At 40.0% G+C, this 12,749-nt stretch overlaps 1 protein-coding gene across 7 annotated transcripts in view; it reads right to left on the reverse strand.

The window, feature by feature from the left end:
* Window positions 1-8,125: 8,125 nt before the first annotated feature.
* Window positions 8,126-12,749, reverse strand: part of ITGB6 (integrin subunit beta 6) — a 128,466-nt gene continuing 123,842 nt past the window's right edge. For all 7 annotated transcript variants that reach the window (XM_070507947.1, XM_070507946.1, XM_070507945.1 and 4 more), the window contains one exon: window positions 8,126-10,295. In XM_070507947.1, the coding sequence (XP_070364048.1) occupies window positions 10,197-10,295 (99 nt within the window). In that variant the 3' untranslated portion in view covers window positions 8,126-10,196. The remainder of the gene's footprint in view (window positions 10,296-12,749) is intronic.

Consider the following 12,749-nt stretch of genomic DNA (forward strand, 5'->3'; position numbering starts at 1 on the left):
TCAGAAGCAGAAATCTCATCCATTTTTTAGAGATATTTTTTCTCACATTGAATTTGACTTCTCAACTGGCTTTCCATGAGGAAGAAGAGGAGGCAGGAAATAAAGACTAGGATAAGGAACTCTAGAAATCTGTACTACGACACTTTTTTCCAATGGCTATGACTCTGCTTGGTTTTTCCCAAGGAGTGGTTGTGTGTGTGTGTGTGTATGGCGTTAGTAGATGGATGTGTTTCACACTCACCTAGAACACATTTCAGAACCAATGACTAAACTTTAAAAAAATGAACAAACAAATCAAATCTGAGCTGGCAAATTAGATGTAAAATCTTAGAAGCATGACACTGAAGTCTCTGGGCAAAAATGTCTATGGTTTATTTACAGGAGAACACTCAGACCCACACTCTCATATTATAAATGATTTTAATATTGAGATATCAGGTTTTAATCCAATTTCACAGAAGTGATATTTGAAGGAGACCGGGCTGCATGCTGAGAACCCTGGGGAATGGTCCTTGCACTCCAGCAGCTAATCTTTTCCAGAACAGCGCGTGCCTGTGTTGGAAGCTTCCTGTTCATCTTAGGCAGTGCAGAAAAAACACTGATCAAGTCTTCCCGTCACCTTTTTCTTCCTAGGCTCCATGAGGACCATTTGTCCACCATTAGCATTGTCTTTCCTCAGACCATATAGTAGAAAATACCGTCAACTGTCTTGTGGGTTTCTTCCAGAAATCACATTCCAGCTATATTCTAGTCTTTCTTCCATTTGTGGATATCCAAGTCTTCCTGAATCACTTAGTCAAGGATGATCTCTTGGGTTATTTCTACAAGGGGTTAATCACCTCCATTCACACTGGTTTTTACTAGTTTCATTTCCAGAGAAATTTAACTTCCAGCTCTGGGGACGGCACACAGTGCCTCTGTAGCCTGGATAAAAGTGTGCTGTGCTTAAACCACACCACCCAGCCTGCATGGCCATACTTTCTATACCATCCCACTCTCTCCAGTGTGATGGAATACTCTGCCTTCTGGATTTTTCCCTGGTCCTCTGCTTTTAATTGTATTCCCTGAGAGAGTTTTGTGACTCACCTATGTGAGCTACAGAAAACCTGTGCCTCTCTTTTCACTAGATCTTCCTGTGTTTTAACTTGCGCTTTCTATTCAGGCAAATTCCTATTTGTTAGTAAGAGCAATTATTTTCAAGAGAGTCCAAACCCAAGTCTGAACTGGTCCTGGCTTGTTAGCTTGAGTTTCTTAAAAAATGAAATCTGAAATCTGTCACTTGTGTTGGTTCTTTATCATAGGTAGTTGTGGCCTTGTTATTTCCATCAGTGTCCTTAATTTTGCCTGTAGGTCCTCATGGTTTACATTGTTCGTCAACCTACATTATTCCTCAACTCCTTCCCCTCAATTTTCCCAGCGCCTTCCTATTTCTCAGAAAAGCCTGCGATTCGTTTTCTGGGCTATCCCTCTGGGAGGACTGGCTACGGGAAAGACTGAGTAAGATCTATTATTGTGAAATTATTCTTAAAACTGAGCAATGACCTCTAAGGGTATGCAAATGCTAATTTGAGAAATGTTGCTTTAAATTGTTTTTCCTCTGTCTACCTCTGTATCAAATATGTCTGTTCTTTGAATCCCAAACCTTTCCAAGTGTTGGTACCTAGTGAGTATGAATGCAGTCTTTTTAACATTCAGCCCCGAATTTTGTTGTCTATATTTCTCACCATGGTACCCAGAAGATTTAAGGGACCTCTTCTAAGGTTCACTCTCACCTCTGGTATCTGGGGATCCTCAGGGGGCAGGCACCTTACATGACCCATGGCGACTTGTCCGTGCTCCTTTAGGCAGCTGCCTCCCCAGCACCACGCCCAGGCCCAGAACACTGCTCCACACTCCACTGCCTGAGCTGAGCACCTGCCTCCAGGCCCCACCTGAGGCTCCGCCACCCTGCATTCTCTTCTGCTGCCCATCTCTAGGCTTCTGCTCACCCTGTAGCCCAGGCAGGGACCTGCTCCCCTGCTGCGGCTCACCTCCACACCACAGCATGGTGCTCTGCCTCTGAACCAACAGAGCCCATCTTTATGTCGCCATTTGGAAGCAGCTCCCGTCTCCTGGGTTCCACTCTTTTCTAAAGAGTTCCACAATAGAATTGCTTGGGCCCCAAGAGTTTAGTGGGTCAGACTTCAGTTTATACAAATTCTTTGAAGAACTGGTTTAAGAAGCTGTCACCACTTTTACCCAGAGCTAGCATTCTCCTCCTACAATTTGACGCTTGTTCTGAGTTATCTAACTCACGATATCAGAGACTTTTCTATGTTATTCTTTCCCATGTTCTTCAAGGTTCTTCCTTGAAATTTGTCTTCAGTTTTACCTCCTCCTTTCCCCAGTTCTCCAGTCATACCTAGAACCCAGCCTTGGATACTCTGCTCTTTTTCACAGACAGGGATTATTGGAGGCACTCAGTTCATCAATACACTACCAATTACTGAACACTTATTGAGTGTATATGTCAAATACTTTAATATATAACTTCCTTTTATTCCCACAACAACCCCAGGAAATAGGCGGGAATATAGACAATAGTGATATAACAGAACCACTTTGAGGACAGGATTATCTATCAGATTGTTATCTCTTCCTTGTGAACTTCTCAGTACCTGAAGTGAAGACACAATTAAATATTCACATCCTGTTACTGCCTAAATCTAAGCCTAAGATATTAAATGGTAACTTTGTGTGCTGAGAAAGTTGCTCTGCAACTATGCGTAAAAATTACAATGTGTGCTTTCCTGTGTCCATCTGGAACTGAAACCATTTTCAGGTTTTTGGATGAATCATAGAATTTTATTAAAGTATGGGTTGGCTATCTCTTAAGATGAATATCAGGTTTGATTAAATCAGACAATGACTGAACATGACCAAGAAAGTCTCAGAGGAAAACACTATATATAGTTTTTTTTGCCTCTATAACAATTCATATCTTTTATTATGCTTAGTGTTTCCAATCTCCTTTTATTTATATTTTTCTTTTCCAATTCCATCTTCTTAGTAAAAAGGTTTCCAAAATCTGACACTTCTTGAAATCAATGAAATAAACTTTTAATATACTAAAACTATGCAAAATACATTTAACAGTGAGTCTACTTAATTTAAATTTTCATTACCCCACTGCAGTGTTTATAAAACTAATAGTATTCTGTAGAGAATGTAGTAGAATATAGTCATTTGTTATAGAAGGAGATGAATAAACAAATAAAAGAGACACAGTTTTTGTTTAAAAAGGAAAGTATGAAACAAAATAGTTATTAATCAAAGGGAAAAATCAGGGCACTACTGTTAAGTTTATTAGTAGCATTAAAATATTTTTTGTAAGACATTTCATAAAGAGGATTACAACTTGAATTTGGGGTACTTTATACAATGCAGCGTAAGGAGAACTTTAAAAAAATTTTTAAGTAAATGGTAATCACCATCTTTAATTTTAAAAAGACTAATCACAATTTGTATCTTCACTAGTTTGTTCGGAAAAAAAAAGATGAGGGCTTCAGAATTACAGAATTATTGGAGAGCCTTTCGTGTCACAGTCATTATCATGTTCTGGCTACATTTGCCATCACCATCACCCCCGACCCCACCCCGGTCTTTCCCTTCTAATTAGTCACCCAGGAAAGGGAGGCATTTGTCCTCTTTTCATCCAGGTTCTCTCTCTTGTCAAGCAGGGGGGCCCCCTCTGGTGCTCTGAATGAAGGCCGGCAGGTGCTTGCTTCTGCTGGTACCAGGCCCGAAGGGAATGGGGGAGCAATGAGGACAGCAGTGTGTGCACTCAACAACGACATGGTAGAAAGAGGGAGTCTCACCTGTCAGGCAACCAAGTCCACCCATTTAGCATAAAACAGCAGCATTTCCAGAAAATGCCACTGTGGATGTGGAAGTCCTTGCTGCTGAGAAAAGGTTCCTTGACATGCTAAGACCCCTATCTCCAAAACACTCTAAACCTCCCCTGAGAACACATGATGTTGAACTTCACACATGTGTGCACAGTGACAGTCCTCTGAGGCATCTGGCTTAAAGCGTGACAGGCAGAGCGATAGAAGGAGAACTGAGCTGGACATGTCCCACACTGATTCTCAGGCTCACTGATATTTTGGTTAGAGCCCAACGTCCTGAAAGGGCCTTTATTTTATAGCTAGATTTCATTATCTCCCTGCAGTTAAGCCTACATGGCTCAGTGCAAATCCAGTATTATACCTGGGAAAGCAACTCGAAGCTACATCCTACCAGGGGCATGTTGGTGGTAGCACAGAGGGCAAAAGTGAGCACCGGCAGAGACTCTCGTATAGCACAGTGTTTAAGACAGAGGGCTTTGGAGACAGATGTGCTCAGGTCCAAACCCCGCTCTTGACATTTATAAACCTGGTAACTGTGGGTAAGTGCCTCAACTTTCTGAGCCCCAGTTTCCCTTAGTCAAGTGGAGAAAACAATATAAGCCTCTCGGGAACTAAATACAATAAGATACATAAAACGCTTAACATAATACTGATTATGGTAGATAATCAATAAATGGTGGCTTTTGTCATTATCATGTCTTTAACTGGGATTTATAAGACATTATAACATAGTGGTTAAGAGCATGGATTTGGATCCAGAGTGCTTGGGTTCAAATCCTGGCTCCAAAGCTTGCTAGGTGTGTGACCTGGGCAAGTTACTTAACGCCTTTGTGCCTCAGTTTCCTCATCTGGAAATAGGAGATACTGAGAATACCATCCTATAGGATGATTGTGAGCTCTGAACGAGTTGGCATATACAAAGCTCTTGGAACACTAGGTGTTAACTATTTCTATTAGCAATGCAAGCTATTTAATGCTAGTAAGATACGTCTACTAAAATAAGAAAGAAACAATAGATACATCTATTAAAATAATAATGTATCGGGGCTGGCAACATGGCCCAGTGGTTGGGTTCGCCCCTTCGGCTTCCACAGCCCAGGGTTTCCCAGTTTGGATCCTGGGTGCAGACTGCGTATGGCTCGTCAAGCCATGCTGAGGCAGTATCCTGCATGGCACAACTAGAGGGACCTGCACCTGGAGTATACAACTATGTACTGGGAGCTTGGGAGAAGAAGGAGAAGATTGGCAACAGATGACAGATGTTAGCTCAGGTGCCGATCTTAAAAAATAAATATAAATATATAAAATAATGGTGTATCAAGTACATCTATTATATAGCAGTAGATATAAATAATAAGTAATAAATACAAATAAATCTAGTAATATACATCTATTAAAATAAAGAAGAAATATATATGTGTGCATGTATGTAAATATAGAAAAACACATACCTACATTAGGTATAGCAAAACCAACAGGATGAAAAAAAGTCACATAGTAACTTTTACCCAGTTATTGCCAAACAGCAGAGTTTCATGATGCACTATCTTTCAGTGTCACCCTGGAACAGGATTGGCTGCTATGCAAGGACCATGAATATAAATACATTTCAGGCTGAAAACGCATATACTCTTTGAGCAGTAAGTTTCCTCATAAGACATCTACCTAGAAGTTGCAAATGTCAGATCGAAGTTTCAAACTGCACTGGAACCTCTGTGGTATTCGTAAAGTCTTCAGGTTGTTAATGACACCCAAGAGTGTGTGGGGGTCAAATCTGTGCTTTCCAGTGCCCGGTCTCTTCTAGGGTCTAGCTCCAGGGCAAGTTTATGGGATGGAAAACTTCTAGGGTGTTCATGCTGCTCTTTCCTTGCTGGTTGTGCACCAAGTGGGAGAGAAGATCAAGCTTTTGACCCTTCACTCAGCCTAGGGTGATTCACATTTGGATGTCTCCAAGGCACAGGGGCAGTATTTAACCCCCTGTGGTCCACAGCCCAAAGGAATAAGTGTCCTGGCCCAAGTTGTGCACCCACCCTCCTGGCTGCAGAAACCTCATCCAGAACACCACTCATTTAGTACTAGAGCATCCTAACCCAACCGACCTATTAAAAGAGCCACTGTAAAGCCCCGAACGCTTAAGTTTCCTTGCTGTTGAGCTGTGTTGACTTGAGTCTGTTGCAGTGTGATGAAATTTAACAGAAGGAAAAATTCATTCAAATTTATTCAATCCCTCTTTCTCATTCTCTCTGAATAAAGAATTTTTTTTCCATTTAGATTCCCATAAAATGAGGATGATACAAAATGGTATGAATCATCAATATTTAAATAAATTTACTCTTTTGGGAGGTGAACTTCCTCCTGTAGCTAAAGAATACTATTGGTGGGATTGCTTCTCTAGTCCCTTCAAGAAGTACCGGGAGGGATGGGTGTGGAGAGTGAAGGAGAAAGCAGATCAGAGGACTCTGGGTTGCTCTGGGAGGATTTGGGGGCTGCCATTTGGGGGATTCGCAGGAGTATTGCAAGGCTTGATTATTTCTGGTGTTGAGGAGTCTTAAAGGGGAAACCTGAGCCAGATAAAATCCACCACGTGCACTCTCAGCTGAAACCCCCACGGAGCTTGGCCTTTTCCCTCACCTTGAAGCCCTGCAGGCTGCCTTAGAGGAACAGCCGGCTCAAAAGGATGAGTACCTTTAAAATGAGCTACCAACCACCCGCACCCCCATGTATCTCATTCTCAATATTGCCCATACATAGTTACTACCCCCAAGACTTTTTCCCCCCTCTTCCCAAACTTTCCTGGCTCGCCCCCGAGCCCAGCAAAGTAAGTTCTTTCTTTCCTTATCCCTCATTGGCTCAATGCCTTACTGTTCAGATCAACTTAGCCTTGCATTCTTCTCTTAAAATTTCTATCTTCTTTATTACCCAGATCCAGTTGCTGCTCTGACTTGGGCACAGGACTTGCCGTAGTCCTCGACCCCTGGGGAGTTTGGTGGAAGCTGGGGCTTTACATGTGAGTTGGGACCATGTGAGTTGGTGTCAGGGTGACTCCCAGCTTAGACCTGGGGGATAAGTGAGCCCAGTGGATCTGGGATGTGCATAAATGGATCCAGCACCCTGATATTGTATATTTATTTATTATCTTCTCCCCAACTTGAGAGCACAGGAACTGCTTATTTTGTTCATTGTTATATCCATAATCATAAGAACAGTGTTTGGCACATGCTGGGTATTCAAAAATACTAATTGAATGAGTTTATTGAGCCCTTATTATGTGTCAAGGATTGTTATAGGTGCTAGAAGAGACAGGCATTGCCACCCTCTTACAGGTGGAAAGTTAAAGGAGAAAAGGGACTTTCTCGGTGCTACTCAGAATCGGAGCAGTTTCAGGATTTCCAGACATCTGGCTTGTAATCAGATATCTGACTTTCCGTGTCCTTTTGTAAGGAAAGAGCCTTTCTAAGAAAAGGAATTTTTTTAGGCTGACTCCTTTCGTGAGCATTTAGTCTCTCTCTGCTTAATTTTCCTGATTTGGAAAATGAGCATGGCACCATGGAATCTAGCAAACGGATGCCCAGAAAACTAGCCCTGCCTGACTATATTAGTTTGCTAGGGTTGCCATAACAAAGTACCAAAGACTGCAGGGCTTAAACAGCAGAAATTTGTTTTCTCACAGTTCTGGAGGCTAGAAGGCCTAGATTAACGTGTTGGCAGGTTTGGTTTCTCCTGAGGCATCTCTCTTTGGTTTGTAGATGACTGTCTTCTCCCTGTGGCTTCACTTGGTTTTCCCTTTGTGCATGTCTGTGTCCTAATCTCTTCTTATAAGAACAACAATCATATTGGATTACGGCCCAACCTAATGACCTCATTTTAACTTACCTACCTCTTTAAAGACCTCACCTCCAAATGCAGTCATGTTCTGAAGTGCTGGGGATGAGGAATTCAGTACATGAATTTTAGGGTGGGGACCACAATTCAGCCCATAACACTAACCCTGATTTTACAAAATGTGGGTAATGTCAGTCCTGTTTTAAAAGGCCTCGTGTTGTGGGTATTGTAACCATGCAGCAAATTTCCGTCCATTCCTGGCTCTCTGCCGCCTTTGGTGGCTGCCTCTTTCTGCTCTTCTCCTTGGACCCAGACTGAGATCAGTAAGGCGGTCAGAGCAGGTCACACAGGGATCCGGAAATCCAAGAAGAGGGTTTTGTACTAAGTGCATAAAAGGAATTATCATCCATCTAAGGTTCATTGTTTAAATTACCATGTTTATTTAAGTCAACACAAAATACAATAAAACAACTTACAAAAAAACCATTTTATCTTCATGTAACAGAACTCTTCAGTGAACAGAAGTACTACTGTTAATGTTTTGGCCTTTTCAAGGTCCAGCCTTGGGTCAAAACAGTATTCAGAGAAATAGCAGATTCTTCTCCACCTTCCCCAATTCACACACAAAGGAAACTTATATTTTCTAAAATCCCATTCCAATAATAATACAAAATATCACACGCAGAGGTGAACACTACTGTTGTGTCATCAGTATTGCAACTTCCTTGTTGCTCCAGATTTTCCTCAGACCCTGGGCTTCAGGAACGTAGAGGGTACCTCAGCCCTTCAGGTTTCCATGGGGATTGTTTAGTATTTTTGTTAGTATAGCTGTGTACCGCCCCCCAAGTGTCTTATTTACCTGAGTTTTTTTGAAACCAGAAAAAAAATGTTTCCAAGTGATCAAATGTGTACAGATCTATCTGGTAGAATTGAAGAAACTCATCAGAGATTACTCTGTGCTCATTCAACGGCTGAACATAAAGCCTCCATTACAACATGAACTGTTCACCTAGTAAAAGGCTTCACATTACAATTTCCTCAAAGGTAATAGACATTGCACAATAGTACAAGACTTCACCTGGATTCCAGCAGTTTAAGCGCTATTTGTTTTGTGTCAGTACATTTTCAAACAAATGATAGTTATTGCCCAACTAACAAAATTCTTTCTATCATTTCACTGACAAAAAATTCAGTCTGGTACTGTGGATAGAAGAAATGGCTTGGAGCTAGAAAACCTAGATTCTGAACCAGATCTACTCACTTTCTGAGGCTTAGTTTCCTTATGAGGATCAAATGAGATGAAACTGCTTTGTAAAGCAGTATCAACTATAAGAAATATTCTACAGAGTCCATCTCTTCAAGCAACCTATGGATCCCTAATCAGCCACATGTATTTGGCAAGTAAAATCTTACTTTTTAAAGTAAATATATAATGTATAGTCACCATACACAACTGAAATGTGCAAGTTGGGAAAAGAATATAGATAAAGAAGGCTATTACTCATGAGAGATTTGTGTACTCTCAATGTGTTTGATTCAAAACAATTTAAAATTTTATTCAGTTTAACCCATGTTCCTTTTGTACTATTGGAGCTCTTTCTGAATAAACTATCTAACCATCTAAAGTAATTTTTTAACAAGAAATTAAAACTTTCATATGACACTTACAAGGTTTAGATGACTGTGAAATTGAGGAAAATGGATTGAGAAATATGGGAGAAGTCAGTTTGAAAACTCAGGGTCAAAAGGGAAACTGAGTATAAAAGTTTATTTTTCAGATAATTAAAAATAATCTAAATGATAGGCTTGCTATTTTTGTTTATTACTAGTGACTTCCTAATGTATAAATTACTTCTTCATCTGTAAAACAAATAAAATACTTGTTTATGTACCTGATTTTTAACTACATAGAAATCCACAGGAATTATTAACACAATTTTCATTCTCACATTAGGGACATCTTTAGAAGAATTCCATCCTCTCAGCTGAAGTAAAAGTCAGCATCTCATTCTTCATAAATTTTTCAAAAAAATCCTCTTTTAGGAAGGGGCAAATTTACTAAAAGTTTAGAATTAATTGGCAAGTGTGAGTATATAATGTGAGCATACAGACTTTGTGACTTTGCTGAGACAAAGACTTCAGGTAGCTGTACCCCTGTAACAAATGACATTCTAATTTCAAACATTTTTCAAATGCAAATCAGGCCCCCATGAATCATTTTGATGATTTTTTGAGGCATTAATGCAACTGAGTTAGTATTCCTCAAATGATCCCCAAAGTCACCCCTTCACTAAGGATATTTCTCTTCTTGATTATTTTGAACCTGCCGACAGAGTCGCTTACCTTCATACAAAGAATGACTGATCTCCAAATGACCTATTATTATCTTAAACCAACCTCATTTTGAAGCAACAAAGAAAGAAAAATTAAACAGTGCATTAACATTTCATATCAGTGAGACAGACTGTTTCCATGCATCAAGCAGTTCTAGCCATCTGTGGAAAGGGCCAACTTTTGTTTTTCGCTGTGTTTATAGGTTACATTTTTAAAGGTGCTGGTGGAGCCTCTGTACAGTGGATTGGTTCCCTAAAAAAAAAAATGAAAGTTCAAACGAAAGTATGGACATTTTGTTATTACACAGTTTTAATATATCTAAATAATTTCACCGTATGTTACAAATTGAAAGAAGAGACTCAGGCTCAATCTTGGAAGCCATTTGAACAACTTTGATTAATTTGATATGTCATACTTTCAGATTTTAAGATTTATGCATCTTCATTTTATTTTTTTAATATGCAGAACTGGTCCCATATGTGGATCCTAAAAATCTTACCCTTTTTGGAAATGCACTAATTCATGGATAGAAAACAAGACTTTGGCTTCTTTGTTCACTGCTATTTTACTGTAGCCGAAAACAGTGCCTAGTCCACGGTAGGCACTCAGTATCTATTGAATGAATATAATGAACCAATAGGTGACCCAAAAATGAAATATAAAGTAAAAAAGTAAGAAAAGGGGAAAAGTGAACTGATAGAAGCATACAAAGATGAATGACATAGAATCCGCATTTAAGAAATGTGTTGCTGGGGAGACGCAGTGTCTTCATGGTGAGGAGTCACACCTGCACCTGTTCTGTGTTGCTCAGAGACAGTGGCCTGACCTCTGACTGAGTACCATGTTATCTTTGTTCATGTGCCTTTGGAGAGAGATGCTGTCTCAGTAATGAGGGCAAATAGAAAAGAGTTTCCTTGGAGGCGGATGATGAGTAAAGGCCAAGTCACCATATTGCTTCTACTCCTGAGGTCAGCCTGGATAATTCTGAGGGCCCCTCAGTTCTTATTTACTCCTACTGCCATAAGGACTTGGGATTTGGAGGATGAAGGGCAGACTGATGTGGTCGTAGAGGCAGGTAGAGTCTCATTTGCAAACAAAAATCATGTATGGAATACTATTAAGTTTAAGAGACTATAAGCTATTAAGTTTAAGTTGGTTACAAAATAATAAGGGACTCATTAGAAGAGGAAAAATGGAAAAACTAAGAAGTGCAGGCTGGGGATGACAAGTAGGGCATTGTCCTGGAGGAAGAAGGAGCTTTAAGGAACAGAAAAGATATTCTGAAAGAGTAAATGGGCTGTGAGCTGGGCCAGCTAAGACCTTTATAGAACCAGGAACTCTTCTTGGGGTGCCATCCCATATCATGTCAAACATATTAAAATGCAGCCACACCCCATACTACATATAATTTATCTGCACTATAAAGGAGGTGACTTGAGTTGCAATTGACTTGAATACAAGTTATTTTGTAGACAGTTGAATGTTTAAGTTTGATTCTGCAATTTTCATTCTGTATTTTGTAGCAACTTCACTTATTCAGGTCTACAATATTTTGAGGGTCTCTTGCAAAGCTAGTTATAGGGCCTGGGCATGCTAATAACGAGGATGGATAAAGCAGACCTGCTGTTGTAAGACAATAAGGTTTAAAGGTGGAGAAAGAATAAGTACATATTGCTGGAGGAAAGTCGTGTTTCCTGCCCTCAGCTAATGATCAGAGCTCAGGAGAATAAGCTCAAACAGATTTTATTGGCAGAAGAAAGTGTGAAAATGCCCAGTACTTCCCCCTGTCATGCCAGCGGTGATAAAGGCTTTGGTCTGGCTCCATTTTGGGTGGGTCTGCACTCCTTCACTGTTTAAACAAGGCTGGTTTCACCCAACCATCTGGGTTGACTAGGCTGATTCCCCCAGGAGTCTAGGGGTGCTCGTTAGGCTGTGGATTCTGCAAATGCAATGGCACATTTTTAGAGCTTGAAAAGTGGTAATGAGAAAGCTCTCTGTCATGACCCACAGTTCTCTCAATGATTGTCTAGCTGCCAAATGCAGACCTGATTTGCTCCACACAGTACAAAATCAATCCATGACTGCAAGGAATGTCAGACTGAACATTTTTCGCCTCTAGTTAATGACTTGTCACTCTAGAAAGAATGTTTAATCAAAGATGAATTTAAATATCTTCTCTTTGTGTTTTCATAAAGAATATGGATGGGGGATTATTTTTAAAAGTGTAATAAAAGGTAACCTTTCTTTATGGCTATGATGAAATGTTTCAGGAGGCAAGAAGGAAGCTCTTTTTCATCCTGAGCTCTGTCACCGTTACAGTCCAATGGGGGTCTTTGGGTCAAGAGACCCAACCACCCCTATGGTCCCTGGAGGTCCTCTGGGTTTTGAAGACCAGTCAAATTCAGTTATTTGAGAAAAAGTAGGTTTTAGACAAAAATTGAATCAAATTGAGGACCCCAAAATGGATGCACTAAGTAATAATTCTTTTTCCAGTAGGATATATTAGTGAAATTTAAATTGAATTATTTGAATTAAACTTCTTTGCATCCAAGTGCATAATTATTACCTAGTGATTATCTAGTCAAGAACATCAAACATTTGTTATGCAAAGAAACTCAATTTAACAAGGGACTAATATTTTCCATTTATGCTTCTATCTGTTTAATGCATATTTTTGTTTCATTTTAGATGAAGAAACAGCAAAAA

This window comes from Equus asinus, chromosome 4 (genome assembly GCF_041296235.1).
Source record: "Equus asinus isolate D_3611 breed Donkey chromosome 4, EquAss-T2T_v2, whole genome shotgun sequence".
Classification (NCBI taxonomy): Eukaryota; Metazoa; Chordata; class Mammalia; order Perissodactyla; family Equidae; genus Equus; species Equus asinus.